This window comes from Rhinichthys klamathensis, unplaced genomic scaffold (assembly GCF_029890125.1).
Source record: "Rhinichthys klamathensis goyatoka isolate OS25496 unplaced genomic scaffold, OSU_Roscu_1.1 h1tg000011l_1, whole genome shotgun sequence".
Taxonomy (NCBI): domain Eukaryota; kingdom Metazoa; phylum Chordata; class Actinopteri; order Cypriniformes; family Leuciscidae; genus Rhinichthys; species Rhinichthys klamathensis.
In genome coordinates, this window is record NW_026606564.1 from 4,861,189 (window position 1) to 4,882,025 (window position 20,837).

General features: G+C 38.1%; 1 protein-coding gene across 7 annotated transcripts in view; it reads right to left on the minus strand.

The window, feature by feature from the left end:
* The window catches only part of mib1 (MIB E3 ubiquitin protein ligase 1), an 87,789-nt gene extending 69,032 nt beyond the window's left edge, over nt 1-18,757 (minus strand). For all 7 annotated transcript variants that reach the window (XM_056264617.1, XM_056264606.1, XM_056264584.1 and 4 more), the window contains exons 1-6: nt 17,488-18,757; nt 16,467-16,638; nt 11,812-11,941; nt 3,515-3,619; nt 2,846-2,912; nt 1,284-1,488 (exon numbers count right to left, since the gene is read on the minus strand). In XM_056264617.1, coding sequence (XP_056120592.1) covers nt 1,284-1,488; nt 2,846-2,912; nt 3,515-3,619; nt 11,812-11,941; nt 16,467-16,638; nt 17,488-17,716 — 908 coding nt within the window. In that variant the 5' untranslated portion in view covers nt 17,717-18,757. The remainder of the gene's footprint in view (nt 1-1,283; nt 1,489-2,845; nt 2,913-3,514; nt 3,620-11,811; nt 11,942-16,466; nt 16,639-17,487) is intronic.
* Nucleotides 18,758-20,837: the final 2,080 nt, after the last annotated feature.

Below are 20,837 nucleotides of genomic sequence, written 5' to 3' on the forward strand. Positions count from 1 at the left end.
TCATGTTTGCGCGAATCATTTCTCAGCAGACTGCTTTATAGACGAGGGTCAGTATAAAGCTGGTTTTGCTAAGAAGCTGCTCATGAAAAAAGGTTCGGTACCAGCTATTCGTGTTCCTGATGAACCTCTAGAACAACTGAAGTAAGTGTAACGTTTTATTAAACTTTATATTAATATTTATATTAATCTTTGCAAATCGCTAGCTGCACGCTTCACAATGAATGCATCTAAGGTTTACACTTAGGTTAGGCCTACATTACGGCATGTTTTCCATGTATGATGTTCTCAATATAATTCATAATCCCACGTTTATACTGAACAACGCGTTATGGTTATTGTGTTATTGTGTTACAAATGGTGTAAGCACAGAACAGAGAGGCGGGGTGACCAAAGCTCATTATCATTTAAAGTCATATGCACTGAAACGGCGTGCTGAAAACAGAGCTGTTTTTGACCAAGTAAAATAAGTGTTTTCTTCCAATATTAATTAAAGTATATTACAAACTTTTAATTTAGACCCTAAAGAATCATACTAGCTTGTACAAAAATGGCATTATATGACCCCTTTAAGAAATATTTGCATGTTTCTACTGTATATATAATTTATATTATATATAAATACAAATTTTTCTTAAATGTATACATGCGTGTGTGTATTTATATACAAAATAATTATACACAGTACATACACATATATTATGCAAACACAAACTTTTATTTTGGATGCAAACAGCACTAAGAAGCTGTCTCTTAGCGTGTGTGTGTGTGTGTGTGTGTGTGTGTGTGTGTGTGTGTGTGTGTGTGTGTGTGTGTGTGTGTGTGTGTGTGTGTGTGTGTGTGTGTGTGTGTGTGTGTGTGTGTTTTTTTAAAATAAAACTTCTATTTTGGATGCGATTTATCGCGATTAATCGTTGACCAGCACTAAAAATTGTTTTAATATTGTTATACTGCTTATATTGAGAGAAAAAAAGCAGTTTCATGCTATTAAGAGGACTAATGTGAAGTGTTTCTTGTTATGTAAATTCTTGATCCACTGATATACTAATTACTATTTATTTATTACCAATTATTTACTTAGATGTGTAAAATGTGTATATACAAATTTAACATTGTAATGTATATTCTTATTAATCAACATTAATATTAATATGATTTGTCATATATTTGAGGTTTGCGCCTGTCACGATGAAACAAAAGCAAAAGAAGAAGAAGAAAAGAAAACTGTGGTGATATATGGCCCATGATGATGTAAACCGTGTTTTCAGAGGTGCTGTGTGACTGACCGGTTTCCACTGGGATATTGCACCACTATGTCATGGTCTTCATCGATGCCGCACACAGTGCCTGTGGTGGTGAGGGTCTCAAACATGCCATCAGTCCAGCCTCCGTGACCGTGCTGCAGCGACTGAACGATCTCCAGGTCCAAATCAATGTTGACCAAGTCTCCGATCTGCAGCCCTCCGGGGTTCCTGTTTCCATTCTGCTCACCTACAGAAGGGCACAGAGGAAAGAGAGAGATGATCGAGAGAGCAATAGAACAGCTAGGGACTTCTCATGGGCATTATCATCCGAGACCAGTATTCATTATTCTATTGAAAAAATGAACTAAGAAAATTCTGAAATGGCCAAGTCATGCTTAAGTACATCTACACTAGCATTCAAAAGTTTTAGATCAGTAAGATTGGTAACACTTTACAATAAGGTTCATTAGTTAACATGAACTAAGAATGAACAATACTTCGACAGCATGTATTCATCTCAGTTAATATTCATTTCAACATTTACTAATACATTATTAAAACCAAAGGTTGTATTTGTTAACGTTAGGTAATGCACTGTGAACTAACATGAACAAACAATGAACCGATGTATTTTTATTAACTAACATTAATAAATACTGCAACATGTTTTGCTCATTGTTAGTTCATGTTAGTTAATACAATAACTAATGTTAACTAATGAACCTTATTGTAAAATGTTACCGATTTTTTATTGTTTTTAATAGAAAGCTTTTGTAACATTATACACTCTACCATTCAAAGTTTGGGGCGAGTAAGAATTTTTTTTTTTACTTGTGAAAGAAATTAAAGAAATTAGTGACACTTTACAATAAGGTTTCATTTGTTAACATTAGTTGACGCATTATATAATGGGTATATATAATAAATAATTGGTCTTAATCAGGCTGAATAACTTTCCTCTTTCCACCAATCCCGAAAAAAAAAAGGATTTGCATGAGTCACGTGAATGGCCAACAAGGCAATTTTCCAGATTTTATTAATTAAATTTATAATATTAAATATTTTATATAAATACAATTACATATGCATCTACAAATATATCATAAATCACACCGTAACTCCAATATGCTCGACTCAAGTTTTGTATGCAGGTTTCTGCGTTACAGTGCGTTTCAAATGAATGCATTTTGGTAAAGTGAATTGAACTTCAACAGATAACTGTGAACACTGCATTGGGACCCTGTGAATTGGGCCACAGCTTAAGACTTGGGACCATCCCTTAAGGTTTCAAGAGAAATTTATTTAAGTCCAACCACTTTTGCTTAGAACCTTCTGTTATTGGCATGGATAGCAGGGAGTCAATTATGGATTGGGGCCAAAACAGCTTTTAAACTGGAATGTGTCACCGTAGCTATATGTTTGAAGTATGTTTGAAGATCCCCGCATCTAGTGCTGACACCTAGTGGAAGCATCTCATACAATACATTGAATTAAGATGCAATGGAGGACTTCACCCAACCACACTTCACTCAATCATATTCATCATAAATAATATGTGCCTACAAGTATGATATATTTGTATAATGAGACATTTGAAAGCTTACCCAACACTGGACAGTGGTCTCTGTAAAAAGCGCCTCCTTTGGCATCTTGCACACATTTCAAATCAGACTAAAAAAAACAAAAAAAAAACAGAACAAGACAATTATGAGAGATTTGTTCAAACTGTTTTGTGTGCCTAACAAATTCCTAAAGTCTAACCAGTCTCAATGAAACAGTAGTCTGTGCTTCATCCTCTTTATCCAAATCTAATTAATAATTCCAGTGGCAGATGGCTGCGCACACCCTACGGATATATAGCAATAACAGACAAAAGCCGTAGCCCAACTGCGAAGAGATTGGCTGAAATTCAGACGTCGCAGAAAGTCGAACAGCCAATGAACGGGCAGCCTCTCACTTCAATAACTGAGGCACGCTTTACGCAGGCCACTCCCATTGCTCTCTTTGCCTTTGGTCTTCATGTGGATTCTCGCTCTCTTGTGAAGCGACAGAAAGGGGACAGATTTCTTTTATCATGCAGATAGCTCATCCAGCTGCCCCTCACAATGCCTGCCCTGCACATGGCTCTCATAAAGAAGCCCAGCTTATGGGATGCTGGTCTGTGTGTGGTGCATTGTGCGCGCGGGGGGGGGGGGGGGGAAGTGGGTAGCAACACAAAGGCCAGTTAACTGCAGTCTTTTGTGTATGTGTGTATAGTGATGGGGGTGGCTCACCATGCCCTCGAATCCCACTCGGTAGAGGTTCTTGGCCCCGTTGTCCCAGAGGACGTAGGCTGCGCTGTGGGGGCTGGCAGCACTCCAGTCCTGGATCTCTGTCACCTGAAACAGAGGAGGACGGTAAAAAAAAAAAGAGCAAAGAGAAGACGAAGTCATGCAGACGACAAGAAATTCAAAGTGTTACTAAATATCCCTCACTTCAGTCACGTGACTAAAGCAGTCTAAAGTCTGATTAATGCAACTAACAAACACAATATTCAAGGGAAAAAAGGTTGAAGGACCGTGGATATCCCAATGTAGATAGACATTGTGTGAAACTATAAAGTTACAACAACAAAAAAATGCCACTGAATGGTAATTATATGCTTATTTTAAGCAGCTTGTCTTTGACTTGACTTTAAAGTCGCAATGAAATGGAAGTAGCAACAGATTTTTTTCTTCCGTATTGTGATGGGAATAGTATAGGGTGAGGACTTGGTTTGTTGATTGGATTTTGAGATGGAGGAGTGGAGGCAGATGAACGTGAGAGCTTGAGCGGCAATTTAAGCAGACTAAATGAGTGGAGAAGTCCTGGTGAGAGAACATTTGTGCTTGGTACGTTTTTTGTCTTTAAACCAAACTTAGGTCTTCGGCCGACAAAGTATAAATCCCGTCTGGCTGGTGCGCTTACCCATTATGTTTACTCGTTAGTAGGGGTGTAACGATACACGTATTCGTATTGAACCGTTCGGTACGAGGCTTTCGGTTCGGTTTTCGGTACGCATTTTTGAACCGAACGGTTCGTTGGACCATTTTTCCTGCTGACCAAAATTTCGTTATTTCAAATGTAGGCGCGTCACGTGTGGCAAGCACGCTCATAATGTAAGAGACGCTGGCGTGACCACAACATTGCCCAACATCAAATGCAAATGCAGTGTTGGGAAAGCTACTTTGAATCTGTAGTTTGACAAGCTACAAGCTACTCGTTAGTTAAAGTAGTTAAACTACAGTCAAGCTACCCTTTTGGAAAAGTAGTTAGCTACACTACAAGTTACGATCAAAAAGTAGCTAGCTACATTGAAACTACTTTTGCTTTTTTTGAACAACATATATTATAAATAACTGAATAAGTGTCTGAGAAATGTTTTAAGTAAAATATTTAGTGTTTAAAACAATGCAATACAATTATGATTTTTATTGTTTTATTACAGACAACACTCAAATATCTCAGACTGTTTGTCAAAAGTGCAAAATTGCAACAAATACAACATTGCAAGAACAAAATATACATCCAACGTAAATTGCATGTATAGACTTTTTCTCAAAAATACCGATTGTGACTGTGAGATGGTTGCATTTTGGCAAGAAAATACATTGAACAAGCACTCACATGTGGCACTGGCAATGCGCGTTAAACTCGCTCACACGCAGTGATGGAGCTTGCAGAATTTACTGTGAAAGAAGAACCTGAATCACAAGCTGCTTGTGAGCACAGTTCGGTTCGCTCTGGATCCAGTCACAACACATCTATACACCAATTTAATTAGATCAAAGCCTTTGTCGTGCGATAAACAAACTAAGATTACATTTTTTGTTCAACTGACAAACACGATGGCGCAAACTTTAGTGGTATTTTATGTTCATTACCAAACTGGCGGACAGATCATGGGGGTTCAATGTAATTAAATCAGAAATAGAAATTTGATGTAACATAGAGAGCAATAAAGGATAATTAATACATTTAAAATGGCCATTAATCACCTGTATGTGAGTCCTTAAATTTGTGCTTGAGGTCTTCTGTACGTCAGTGAACCGTTAGCCGCAAGATGCGTGAATAAACAACAGGTGGCGGTAATGGCAAAACAAATTAGTTTGTAATCTAACAAGAAGAAGAATATCCTTGCATCGCGCTGATTCGCGCAGGCTCAACAAAACACAATGTAGCTTTTGCTCGCGCTACACTGCTACTTGCTGCAAAAAGTAGTTAGCTACTGGAAAAGCTACACTGTTTAAAAAGCAACTGAGCTACTGCCAAGCTACTGAAAAATGTAGTTAAGTTAGTAGCGTCGCTACAGTGTCCACAGATCAGCAACATTCACCATGGGTTTACTGTAGTAACACTCACTGTAACCATGGGAGTTTGGCAGGAATAGTAGGCTATAATGCTTTCAAGTAACATTACGTCGGTTTTATTTTGACATTATGAATACAATTGCTGCCCTCAAATGTTAATCTGAACTAAAATAAACCTTTGTTTATAACTACTACAATATTACATTTAATTTTGTCCAAGGAGCTGTTTTGTTTTATAAGCTCCTAAGAAAAGTCAAGTATAGCTCCATCATTGCTCAAAGTTAAAAAAAATCATACTTTATGATGTTAGTTTTAATAAAAATATAATTAAAAAAATTAAATCAAGGAAATTTCTCTCCCATTTCTTTCTTTTTGCTGTATCGGAAACGTACCGAATCGTACCGAACCGAACCGTGACACAAGTGTATCGTATCGAACTGAACCGTGAATTTTGTGAACCGTTACACCCCTACTCATTAGGGCAGTAGGCGGAGAGTAGATGCTCTTTTGTGGCTGTTCGAACGCATTCGACCACATGAGCGTTTACACTACGAAAGCAAATGCGTTTTCGACTACCTCTGGAAGTCCTCAAAAGTGGACAAACTCAAAGTGTTTTAGACCCTGTTTACACCTGTATTTAGCATTGTCCACTTGTGACCCGACAGATGAAAATGCTTCTTAATACAAGGAGTAAACAGGGCCTAAGATCCATAACACACATTTAGAAAATAGACAGAATTTCATTCCATGCCGACTTTAAGCTGTCAGCTTGAAACAACAGCAACCCCAACTTGTCTCAAATGTCAGTTGTGTTTAATGATCCAGTGTCAAACATGCTTAGATTTCCTCCAAAATAATGTACCATATACAACTTCAGTCACAGAATTCCACAAATAAATACAGAAAACATTAGAATAGTCTGATTAGCAAGTTGTCTTATGCCATTTGCAAGCTCTTCTTAACCTTACAAAACATTACAACAGCTATGAGTTTGAAATATTATGTAATGGTAAAAAAGTAAAAAATACCAAAACATTAAACAAGCAGGAAGCGCACAGTTTCACCACCAGTAAATGTTTCCACCGCCAGAATGCCATTCAACGTGCCAATCAGAGTGACAGAAATGCTGCTCTAATTACAAACCGTGAAGTTGGCTTGAAGTCGGCTCTCGCTTTAAAGGAAGTGTGTTTGAGAGCACTCTTTAAATACATTTAACTGGAGTGGCCTGAAATATCTGAGAATTCAAAGACCAAATAAACAGTTGACTTGCACAGTACTTTTTTTTAGAGTGGCATCACTCTTGATGGAAAATATGCCATTAAAAATATCCATGTTGAACTTATGGGAAATATTACAGAGCAACAAACGGCCTTATGAAGTTAAATACACTGATTTGCACAAAAATGGTTTTCAACTGGGACAATGTGTACAAATTAGGGCTGCCCCCTTATAGTCAACTAAACGTTAGTCGAGTAGAGGCTTAGTCGACCAAATTTTTTTGTCGGTTAGTCGCAGAAAAAAAAAAAACTCGGCGAAGTCAATTGGCGAAGTCATGGAGTCTGACGGACAGAACGTTAACAGCTGGTCAATGACCATGTGGTAGTTATGTCGGGCAGGAAATCCAAACCTTTAATTCATCGACATCAAACATGGCTTATCATTTGAAAAAATTTAGTAGCCTAACGTTAGCCACTTTAAAATGGCTGCTTCCTCTAACATTAATGTTAACCTAGACAACTGTGCGCTATTATTAGGCGGATATACATGAAAAATCTTCAGTCGGAGGCAGCCCTAGTACAAATACATTATAAAAAATTGGGCTTTGCAGGTTCGTCAATGAGCAAAAGAGAAGCAGTGCTGAGCAATAGAGCAATAAATAATTACAATGACAACTCTAAACGTGCCTAATATAACACTGGAATACAATAAGGAAAGCTGTTATTGAAGAGACTTAAAAGGGTCATGAATTGAGAAATCAAATGTTCCTTCTTTTGACAAAAGAGGTCATGTACCATCAAATATCCTGGAAGTTTCAGAACTCAAAACTTGCTTGCTAGTCCAAAAGCAGCTTTTAATGAAGCCAAGCTCGTAAAATGACTCGTTTTGGATTTTTTTTTTCACCTTAAGTCAAAGGGTGACGAAAGACTTCCTCAGCAGAAGATCAATGCCTACTTCTACATCATTGCCTCTTTAGCCCCGCCCACCGATTTCCACTTCACGTAGTAGTAAATACGAGATAGACTCCACAGCAACAAAACAATAGAGATGCCTCTAAAGGTTTATAAGAGCTTTGTTTTGCATTGCCATCCTTGTGACCCAAACATTAAGAAAGTGTGGATGAACTATTTTTTTTGGGGGCGTTTTTTGCCTTTTTTTATTATGATAGGACAGTTAGCTAGTTGACAGGAAGCGAAGTTGGAGAGAGAACGGAGGGCGGGATCGGGACTCGAACTCGGGACGCCTGATGCGCAACTGCGCTATATGTCTGTGCGCTGGCCACGAGGCTATTGGCGCAGATGGATGAACAATTTTTAACCAAGTTCCAGTCAGATTGCGCAAGTAAGACACTGTTTGTTTGTTTCGCTTTATTTTACTGCAGATTCATTTTTAAACGCGAGTTCGACGCAGGCTTTTCAGAGAGTGAAAATAAAAGATGATGCAGTGCCAACTACACTGGATTAAACAGTAATGGCGCAACACACAAGTGTGAGTAACAGTGTTTACCATGCGTCACTATTGCGTTGTCTAATACAGATCGATTGATATGTACTGAGTTTTTATACTGTAGCGCCACAGTCAAACTGAATATTGTGATGGATGTTGTTCATTCCTTTGCGTCGCATTTATGGGGTTAATGCGTTAGATTATGGAAATGGAAGAAAGCATGTAGAGAACGCTGCTTTTGTTATAGTTTTGATTGAAGTCATTCACTGAAATCCTGAATAAAAGCTTCATTGAGCAATATCTGTTTTGACATTACTTACAACACGTTATCGAAAAGGATGAACGATGAATAGCCTATGAGAACGACAGTGAGACAAACAAATGTACATTCATAATTCCATTTACACCACAGAAACACCACAAGTCATTCTTTGTCAGCTATAACTGTGGTAACTCCAAGTACTTAAAGTCCCCCTGTGATGGAAATCAAGCTTTTAAATGTTGTTTATATGTCTATATGGTGTTTTTAATATGATTTAGATCAAACCATGTGCAAATTCAACACCATTGCTTAGTATTTTCTCCTTAAAACGGCAGTGAACCAAAGACCGTCTCAAAAACGCGGTTTGAAATCGCTGGTGTTTCTGACGTCAAAAACTACCTTGTAACCAATCAGGTCAACGTGTGATCGTCGACTGGTGTGAGTGAGTGGAGGCGGGGCTAATTTGAATATTCATAGAACCGCGTATACTACACGAGGCAAGGGTGTAGAGTTACATTCAAGCTATTTTAAGGCATGTTTAAATATGTCATTTTGGTGATCAAAGGTGAGTTAAGGGATACAATGATTGACTACAGGGGGACTTTAAAGCTAGTGTAGAAAATTTCGAAGAGGCTAGCAATAGCAAGCTAGCTTTGAAAGCATAAGATCCCTCCCTTAATAGTGTCTCCAAAGCCACGCCTTCTTTAAAACACATGAACACGAACAGCCGATTCTGGAAAGCTTTACGGGACGAGAGAAGGCGTTAAACTACCTCATGTCTCAAAGCGCATCACATTACAATAATAATGAACGTAAACAACTTACAGAGCTCTGACCTGTACACCTGACTGCTGCAGATTCATTTCCGCGTTGATACGTCACGGGTTGCCATCTCGTAATTACAGTTATGACATGGCGAAGCTCGTTGGTTTGGTTCAGGAGGAACTGTACAAGGTGGCTGCTGTTTGCTTTTGCCGCTCGTTGGCTGTACGTCTACAACTCTGCATATATGACGTGTGATGTCTGCGCGAAGGTATGGAAATACACAGGGGCGGACTTAACCATTAGGCAAAGGTCGGCAATTGCCTTGGGCCCCGAGCTACCTAGGGGCCCCCAAAATGCCCCATTAAATTATGCTTAAGTTTTTTTTTTTTTTTACTTTTCGCAAATTATATATTTCTAAAAAACATTTGCGAAAAAAGGCATCAAATCATTAGTGTCGCAGACAGGAGGGGCCCCCACCTCACTACATTGGACTATTCCATTATCTCACTTTCTGCGTGCGAAAGTGACAAGGCTAATGCGCCAAAAAACTGACGGAGAAAAATAAGTTATTGACAGACAGTGTAGGCTACAGAGTGACAGACAGAGAAGCTACCCAAGCGGTGCTGAAAAAGCAGGAAGCGGGAGGAAAGCAAAACGTTTTTAGCAAAAGTGCAGAAGGTAACAAACTTTTTTGTGATGCCCGGTATGTGCTAACGATATGTTACAAGTCCATGGCCGTAGCCAGCTATGAGGTGACCGAGGTCCGGAACTCTGTCATATTTTACATTTAAAAATAAAAAAATTAAAAACTTTAAGGAAATTATCAAGGTGGAAAGTTGCATGTTAGGGTTAGTGATATATTAATCTTATTTCCAAAACACAAGCTTTGAACTTATTTCGGATTATTATTATTTTGTTTTCTTGTTTTTCGTAGCAATATCTGGCAACATTTTACTGTCGGCATTAATAAAAAAAAAGCTTATAGACAAACTGTAATTGCATAAAGCTACCACATTCGGTAAGACAAACGCAATGATCATCGTGATTATCTGTAAGAAATGTATAACACTATCAAAAACTATAGCATAATACAGATCTGTATGAATGAAATTTGCCAAATAACTTACTGGCCAGCTGGAAGACGGCTCATGCTGTTTAGTTAACCTTTCAAGTCATCATAAAAACATTAATTAAAGCAGTGTTTCTCAACTAGCAATCTATTCAGTCAGCATATTTGTGTTTGATCTCTGTGAATTACAGAAATATAAGACTTGCTAGACCTACTTTTTTTCTATATTTCTTTGCACAAAACTCTCCAGAAAGTGCCATGTAATAGTTTATTTTAAAAAAAAAAATTCAGATTTTTTTATTTTTTCGTTCTCTTTTAAAGATCGGATGGGGGGCCCCATACTACCTTCGCCTTGGGCCCCCAATTTGCTAAATCCGCCACTGGAAATACATACACTGACAGGCAGGTAGGACATCGTATCACTGCATTTGGACTCAATGTAATGACTGGACAAATTTTTTTGGTACTGACTACTGAGATTTCCACAGAAGATATATGTACATGTTTTAATATTTAGACCACTTCTATTATTGATTGCTATCAGGATGTGAATTGAGTTTAAATTAGTATAACAAGAAGTGTTTTTAAAACAAATTGCCTACCCTACCTTTAAATGTATTTGCCGCCCACAAACAAGACTTACAAAGCATATGCAACACGCATAAATGTTTAATATTGTTGGCAAACTATGTAACGAGATATTTTTCAACATTGGCCGTTTTCAAAACAATTCCACACGTGCAATGGCAGGGACATTGATCATCATTTAATATGCAAAACTGTTACCCCTTCATAGCAGTGGGCGTTTACTTCCAAGTCTTGAATGTGATGCCCATCAAAACGGAGTGTTAGAAAGAGAGGATCAAAAACAGGATAGAAAATAGCTCATTACTTCTAAATTAGGATATAACATCATAACTGGACCTCAGAGAACATTATAAAATAAAAATAAATAAATGCAGTTCATGACCCCTTTAAAAGCATGTACCAAAGGTAAGGTAAACACTTTTAAAATGCTTTTAAAGCACTTTTTAAACTGCAGAAAGTGTGTGTTGAACTAGCTGAAGTGACTTTCCAGTGGTTTAAATGTCATATATGACCATGGAGAGGGATTTCAACAACTCTCCAATTCAACCCTATATTTGCACTTGTAGTACATTTTAAATCAGTGGGCTATATATATAATTATAGTTTAAGTAATGACTAGGCTAGTGTGTGAAATTGCAGAAAAAAAACCAGTAACTTCTCATGTTACTGCTCATTTAGGATCTTTTATGTTGTATGCTGTAAGTTGCTTTGGATAACCACATCTACTAAATTAATGTAGATAAATAATGTAACAGGTTTGTATTGGCACCATCGCATTTTGCTTCAATGAACATGCAAGAGCATAACACACAATGTATATACTTGATAGAGTGGAAAGTTACTCATCTAATAAATGATGAGCAAAGAGCATAGCCAAACATGTTGAGGCATTACCTTCCCTCTTCTTCCATTCCCGCCATCCTGATCCTCCCACTGCCAATCCACTCCCCGCACCACCCGTCCTCCTGCAAAGATGCCCCGGGCTGTGATCTTCTTTGACTTGCGACGAGATTCCAGAAGAACTCTGTGCAAAACATACAAGAATGTTACAAAGCAAATGGCAAGAGTACAGAAGTTATGCTTTGGAAACATTAGAGCATAAGTTTTGCTCCCAGTTAGAGGTAAAGTAACTTCCTGCTTCCACTGTTGGATTGTCATTATATTGTTCAACTCGATTTACTTAGAACCTATGATGTCTCCTGAAACCTGCAATACACCCAGAATGAAAAGTCCTGGATAATGTTTAACATCTCTTTCAGTTTCTAGAAGAGAACTTGTCTGGCCCATGCTGAACCACAGCGGACAGTCTCGGATTCTCCAGCTTTGCTGACATGTTCATTTTTAAAATGCCAATAGCCTCGTGGTTAGCGTGTCGACATATAGCGCAACTGCTCCGAGTTCGATTCCCAGCTCGAGGTCCTTTGCCGATCCTGTTCCCCTCTCTCTCTAAACTCTGCTTTCCAGTTAAAATATCTACTGTCCTATCCAATAAAGGCACAAAAAGGCCAAAAACATAACTTTAAAAAAAGGCCAATATTAAAGGGATAGTTCATCCCAAAATAAAAAATTGGTCGTTTATTCACCCTCATGTTGTTCCAAACCTGTATGAGATTCTTTCTTCTGTTGAACACAAAAGAAGATATTTTGAAGAATGTTACGAGATAGTTGACGGTAGCAATTGACTTCTATAGTATTGATTTTTCCTACTATGGAAGTCAAAGCTACCATCAACTGTTTGATAACCAACATTCTTTAAAATATCTTATTTTGTGATCAACATAAGAAAAACTCATACAGGTTTGGAACAACTTGAGGGTATATATATATAAATGACAATATTTTGAATTTGGGGTGAACTATCCCTTTAAGATCAGATGGATCCTTAAAGCAGCTGGAAACCACAGCATGAGACAGCAGCTGCCAGAGGGAAACACCCTGCAAAAAGGCCTGGCTTCACTACTGCCTTTGTGTGTTGTACTTCCCTAACCATTCTCACGAGGGAAATAGAGGCACACTTAGTTGAAAGGACACCAGCTGTTGAGCTGACCTATTGTTTCTTTGAGCTCATGTTGAGGGCAGTTATGGATGGCTGACACGAGAGACGTCTAAACAACTGCTAGACTTCTTAATAGCCTCACCATATGGAGACACTGAAAGAGAGACGTTACTCAAGCCATTCAAACGGAATAGATGGCAACTCTAGAAACAAAACAGCAGCTCAAATTTCTAGATTCAATGCGAAAAAAAAAAAAAGAGTTAACTAGGCTATTCCTGGCAGCCTGTAAATAAGTGGCCGGGTATACTTCATTTTCAGCGTTACGCTTCGTCTTGTGCACAGTCATGTCCACAGAGGTTATAAACTATAGGCTACTCAACCGCGGATGGACGAGTTCGACACATGCGCAGTACGATTGCTTTTCTATACTCTACAAATCATCAGAGGGCAGCACTGAGTCGTGTCATTTACTGTATAGGACATTCGCTTGGAAGGATAGAAGAAGAAAAGTGCCGCCATTGCAGGCAAAGTCTAGAAGAACCAAAACAAAAACAATGGAAAAGGATATACTGTGTTTCCTGTGGCTTAATAAAAGTTGTGTACTTTCAGAAATTTTAGCCTAAGTGTTTTTAACTTGCCCATCGCTTGACTTTTGCTCCTGTTTATGCCTTGTTCTTGAAGAAGGCTAGTTATTTTACCATACGTGACAGTCTCGCTAACAGTTGTTGACAAATCTCTTCATCCGCCCGGACGAGGAGAAGAGCTTTAGTTTCGGTATCACTCCAATTTGAAGACATCTGTAAACAGTGCTGACTTAAACGCGTTATCAGTGCATCATTTTATGATTTTGCTCTTTTAAACGGCTTCTGATTGGCCCAAATCACTTCTTACCTCAGCGCGTTCTGAGTGCTATATACATATACTGGTAATTTATTGGTAATGTTACAAGTTCCCTTACTGGTAAATTGCCCGAACAAATTAACCGGTATATTTGAAAAGGTCCTGTTCACACATGATCTGTTACCGGTAATTTACCAGTAAAGACTGTATACGTGAAAGGGGCGTTTTGATTTGATGTGTAACATTATATTAGATCCGTGCGGTACAGTGGGTCTTAATATATAGGCTGTCCGTTTCATTAATGTTAATCAAACAACTGTGGTATCATGGGAAAAAAAGTTGAATAAATACTTTTTTCTATAGATATTTGGGTTTGACTTGGGTTTTTGACTTTGGGGTTGAATTTTGGTGTTATTACCAGGGATTTTAAGATATGGTTTCTAGGTGATTTTGTCTTGGAACCTTCAGAAAACTTTAACTCGATTTTTCTAAAAAAAAGTTGACTTTGCTGACTCTATCGACTTCATTTTTTATCTACCAAATCATAGGCTACATCAATTTGAAGGTTTCTTAATAGAGAATGTGAAAATAACTAATTTTTTTATTTTGCTCATTATGACTCATTTTGCCAGCACGGGTCACAAATATAATGGTAAAAGACAAGAAAACAGTGTTAATGTCAATATTTATGACATGTTGACTGTCTGACTTCATAACACTTTTAGATTCCCTCTTGTAATTTCACCAAGGAAAATGTGCAGCGGAAGAGTTAATAATGTGTTTTTCATATATCTTTCATAATTTAAAATTACACTGAACAAAATTATAAATGCAACACTTTTGTTTTTGCCCCCATTTTTCATGAGCTGACCTCAAGATCTAAGACTTTTTCTATGTACACAAAAGGCCTATTTCTCTCAAATATTTTTCACAAATCTGTCTAAATCTGTGTTAGTGAGCACTTCTCCTTTGCTGAGATAATCCATCCACCTCAGAGGTGTGGCATATCAAGATGCTGATTAGACAGCATGATTATTGCACAGGTGTGCCTTAGGCTGGCCACAATAAAAGGCCACTCTAAAATGTGCAGTTTTACGGTATTGGGGGGGATCTCAAAAATAATAATGGAAGTGTAAAATTATTAAAAGCCAATGTCATAGAGAGATAAATGCTATTTAAACCAATTAAACACATTGCTAAAAACATGCACCATACTATATTCTACTACAACCACCTCGGTGGAAATGTACAATGTAGAGATGATTTATTTTGGACATTTGTTTAAAATGTCAAGTTTACTTGTTCATACAGTCTACTAACGCAGTCTGATCCAACTTTTGCTTTTTTCGAGCTTACCGGTTGAATTTGGAAACGTGACAAACCAAACTTCATTCACTAGCCTCTCTGGATACCACGTATCCCAGTTACATGCACCAAACAACTTTTTTGCCATAATGTTGGTAATTTGCCCAGAAAAATGAGGTATGTCACAGATAAACAAAATGGTGGATAACAACAAGAATGATCCTTGAACCAATTTGATTGGCTAGTAATTTACCTGTCATAAGGTCTGATGTGAATTCAATTGCTTTTATACACCAGCTGACAAGTAATTAATATAGAGTAGGCTAACTTTTGCATCACACAAAAACTGCAGTTAATGTCAAAGGAAAAGCATAACATGTTGTGTCACTGAAGATTCAATCGGCTGGAGCAAGAGGAAACATAAGAACTTGCTAAAAAATGACCAACCAAGCATGGGAGACACCAGAGCTCAGTTGTTCAAAAGACGTTTGACTGGAGTTTGGTTATCAAATTGGATCAAATCTAGAAAATGTAAGGATTTCAAAAGAAAACGGGGATTGTGATTCTGAAATTGGATTGGACCACAAAATCAAGTCTTGATCAAGCAACCTTCAGTAGGTAGGTAGTAGAGATTTTAATGCAAAGTCAGCTGCAGCAGCTGAGGCTATTTATTTTTACGGCCAAACACTTTAGTATGTGTCGTTCAAAACTTTTTGGGAGGATATTAGGGATACATTGGGACATTGGGAACAAAATGTAATAAAACTTTAAAATTGGTGAAACAACACAACATTTACATTTTCACTTGATTTGTTAAACTGTTACAGTGTTAATGTACTGTAGATAAAGTTGGCCATCTATAAAGCTTTTCAGCACAGTAAAGAAAAAAATAGTTTGTCCCCATAAAATGATACAGGTATGTATCTGGATCAGGGTGGTCCTGTCTACTGTTGCTTAAAGAAATGCACAAAAGCAAGATGCGTTAGCTGATCCTGGATAGCAAAACTTGGGATTTCCAAATCTGGATTATTCTCCTCCAGAGACTTTTAGCACAACTGTGCTCAGGTAGACATGACAGTACAATGTCCCTTAAGTCAAAACCAACTAAATCAAGACCAGTGGGCCGGCTTTACCGTCATCCACTATGCAATTGAGACCTAAGGTAGCAGCTTGCATTAAGATTTTGAGCTTACACAACTCTCCCAAAGTGACACACGCCCTGACCAATGATGCAAACTGGTCTGTGCTATTAAAGGTTGGTAGTCCCACTGAAATCCTGTCGTACCTGTCGCTGCGCAACTGAAGAAAATGTTGCATGCTAGGTCTGAAACTGGCCAGAGAAGCTCCCTCATCCACAGAGGGAATAATGTCAAGGAGTGAAGACCACAGGGAGGAAAGCCACACTCACCTCTCACTACCCGGGGTGGTGATGCGGTAGAACCTGTGGCGCAGGTGGTGTTTGTCACCATGGTAACAGGTGGTGCAGAGGTCATAGTTGGTGCACTCTGCGCATTTCCACCGGATCCCGATGATGGGCTGCTGCCGACAGGTGTCACACATGGTGCCATCGTGCTTGATTCCTGTAACATTGCAATTACACGCATATGACAAGGGAGTTGACTTCCACCTGCATTTGTAATCTGGATTACATACTCCGATTCCACAAATTACTTGTAGTCAGATTAGCCTGTATTACAATTTTAAATACTTATCAGATTACAATGACTTTATTGATTCAATGATTACATATTCACACAATGACAGTAAATTATTCATAACTTATTGATTCTCAGACGTTGTTAAAGGTCACTTGACATGCAGGTATACAAATAAAATATAATTTTAAGTAATTATTAGCTTTTCATCACAAACCCCCAGTTTAATGCACTTCATTCATGTTGTTGATACAGAATGGAATGTATTTTCTTTCTTAATATTTTTATAGAAATTCTATTTTTGGTTACACTAAATTTGGTAGATATCCACTTATATATCTAAATGTGTCTCTGTTACAGTGTAAATATACATTTAAGTACAGAGTAATATTAATTAAGTCTGTACTTACTACTGTAGTTTATGGTTAGTTGCATGCGATCATGCCTAATTTATAGTTATTATTAATACAAGTAGTCTAAATGTAACGTGTAACAAGGACACGTTAAAATAAAGTGCTACCCTGTTTCATAAAGAATATATTTTCTAGTTGTTTTATATATGAATACGGTAGTACAAAATAATCCTATTCAACTATATGTGATGAACGAACCAGGTCAAAAGTAGCCTAAAACAATCAAGTCATATGACTTGAATGATTTGTAAAGACATTAAGCGTTAGATAATGTTAATTAAAGCTATTTTGCACGTTCGCGTTGTTGTTGTTTATGTCACGTGACAGACGCACCTGACCGGTTAGTCCCAGTCTCACTCACCTGTGGGCGCACTGTCCAATATCCTCACATCATAGGCTCCGGAGCAGCGGTAATTGGCGGCGGTGCCGTTGTCCCAAACCACCACCACCTCCTCCGGACTCTCAAAACTCCTGACGGTGCCGACGTGCCCCTCTCCACCGTCCTGTTTACCCCACTTCCAGTCAGGACCGCGGATCACTCGAGCACCCACTCCTTCCATCATGACTCGGTTATTCCTACCGGTGGTCATTTACGAGCAGACGTTGCGATTATATGTAACTTAAATATGACTAGCCGTTAAGCCAGCACAGAAAAATATGAGGTTATAAATTAACTAATTCGTCCCGTATTACATATGGGTCAATGGCCAGTGAGGGAGGACAATTTAGCGGTATGGACAAGAAAAGGGATGCCCTTGTTTGCTTAATTCATAAAAAATAATGTCTATTGATAAACTGACTAAACATTTATACAGTGAACTATTAGTTACATAGGCGACATATACATGTAACCTTTGAGTTGTTTGCGTGGTAGAGTAAGCAAATTTACTTGGTAATGAAAGGAAGCATAGTTTTGGAAAATGTTGGCAAAACGGTCAATTTCAGTCTCTAACGGCCCGTTTTTTTTAGCAAAGGCCAGTTAGCTAGTCCTGGCTAACCAGCTATAGCTAACCTTCCTAAAGTTGTGAGCGGTTACTTGACGTTAGCAAAAACGCAACAAAAACGTTCGGTTTAGGAAAAAAAAACAATCGTTGTTTTATCGTGTAATGTAATAAATTGTTTTGCGAAGTTTGCCGTGCGTTCGCAAACGTTCAACAGATGGTCCAACTTCGCGTGACGCGATCCCGAAGGTCTGCGCGAGCCGCTGTCCGTGAAAACCTGCAAACGGCAGCAGAAGAGCTTCCAGTGCAGCTAATCCACTATCACCAAGGCTTCCCGGTTTTTAATGGAAACGGGATTGCTAAATGAATGGCTGTAGGTGAAGTAATCGCATTTCTTCATGCCCGAAACAAATGCACGCACGGGGCTGTAAACAGCAACCACATCGCCACGGATGAAGAGACCTTTGTTAGTGCTTTCCCAAAAATGACACCAGCGGCAGAACTTAGTATTTCCTGATCGAAAAGGATCCGGAGATCATTTCTGCAAGATATCCTTAAAAGCGATCTTTAAGTCCAGGTAATGACAAAGGATTGGTGAAATGCGCTCTTGCGAGATGTTTCATTGAGGTGCAACTCAAGACGATCGCGTCGCCATTATTGTCAATCAGATTCAGAGCCGTGGTGGAGGTGGGACTGTTTGGGATCCAAGCAGTTCCCGTGGCGTAAAATGACGTCACGTCAGGATTTAAAGTGAGCAGAGCCCAGACACAAAATTATTTGTGGGGTCTGTCCCATTGTTTCACTCTCAATATTTGTCATTATCAAGCATGATTATTTTAAATTTATATTATATTGCAGTAGTGTATTTAAACAATTTATGTCACATCATAATATATCATTAAAATGTTCTGTATGGATGGAATGATTTTTTGGTTATTATTAAAACCTAAATCTTAGATGCTGGATGTAAGTTCAGGGTCAAATATAAAAATCAAAGTCAGTTTCTCACTAGCACTTATTGCCTTGTAGCTCAAGCATGCATTTCTTCATTTAAGACCACATATTAAGTGTAGCCTATATTTCATATTAAGACAAATTTAACAATCATATATAACTATTGTAATCTGGATTGTATAATCAGATTCCAAAAAATAAGTACTTGTAATTAGATTACATTACATTTTAAAATACTTGCAATCAGACTACTTTTGACTGATTACATATTTTTCACACAATGGCAATAAATTATTAATAATTTAGACAAGGCAAGTTTATTTATAAAGCACATTTCATACACAATGAAAGCAAAGTTCTTTACATAGAAAATGAATATTCATAAAATCACAATAGATGCATAAGTAAAAATATAATTTATAAGAAATAAAATTATAAAAGCAGAGAATTCTGAATAACTTAATAAAAAAAAGCCTACTGCTTATATACCTTAGGGTTTGACAGACCAGCCTCTAGTCATGTGACTATCACTGAAAACTAAGACCGCAAACAGCTTTTTGAATACTGGATTTACATTAACCATTCCACTTTAAGAAGTGGGTTTTTTTAACCTATTAGAATCCTGGTTTTTGATAGGTTTGATTTCTGTTAGTATTGTAAGTTTCACATAATTCACACCCACATTATTATTATATTAATAATTTTTTTTAAGTATTCATGTTTTGTTTTTTTTTATTGCTCATTCTTGCTAATTAGATCTTTGCTTCACACGTTCTAGCCCTATGGTTCTAGCCATGGTTCTAGCTAGCACACTGTTAAAATAGTCCACTTGTAGCCAGTAGAGGGAGCAAGTTGTGAGAAAGTTAACAGACAACATGTGGAGAGCTGCCTTTATATATTCAAATAAACAATTGAAAAATAGAAATTGAAAACATTAGATTCAATATTCACGAAAAGTATCCTTGTTCTAAATACTTTATTGTCTTTTTTAACTTTTAGACTCTTCCTTGACTTGTCAGGTGACATAAAAGTGAAACCATTATAGCAGAATTAATTTTACAATGAGGAAGTAAACATTAAGAGGGAACTGAGTAAGTTTCACTAAACTGAGCCAATAAATGTTGTGATCCCACTTCTATTTTCATTTAACAGGTTTAAAGGGGTCCTATTAGGCCCTTTTACAAAGTCTTGATTTTGTTTTTGGGGTGTACTAGAAAATGTTTTCATGCTTGATTGTTAAAAAATAACGCATTATTTTTCACATATTTTACATTATTACAGCTCCTCTCTCTGGTTGAACGCGTAGTTTTCGATGAAGCCCCTCCATCTGAAATACGAATTGTGCTGTGATTGGCTAGCTGGCCCAGTGTGCTGTGATTGGTTAGCTGGCCCAGTGTGCTGTGATTGGTTAGCTGGCCCAGTGTGTTGTGATTGGTTAGCTGGCCCAGTGTGCTGTGATTGGCTAGCTGGCCCAGTGTGTTGTGATTGGCAGCACTTAGCGCATGTTCGGGAAATGTCCCGCCCCTTCATAACCACAAGCTCTACTCAGATGTAAATATTAAAGATGGCGTCAATTTCAAACCATTTCGAGCCCGATTCAGACCCTGACAATAATAACGAACTAGAGGATTGTGCTGAACGGATTTCAGCAACGGACTTTGCAAGCAGGGATTTCACAGGACGTTTCAGAGGGCGATTTGTGCAGTTCCCTCCTCCAAGCGGACAGGAGAAACGCACTTCCCCGTCATACAGTGAGCTATTAGTCGTTGTTACTCGCGCTGTACAATGTACAAGCTGCGGCTACAATGAGGCAGCG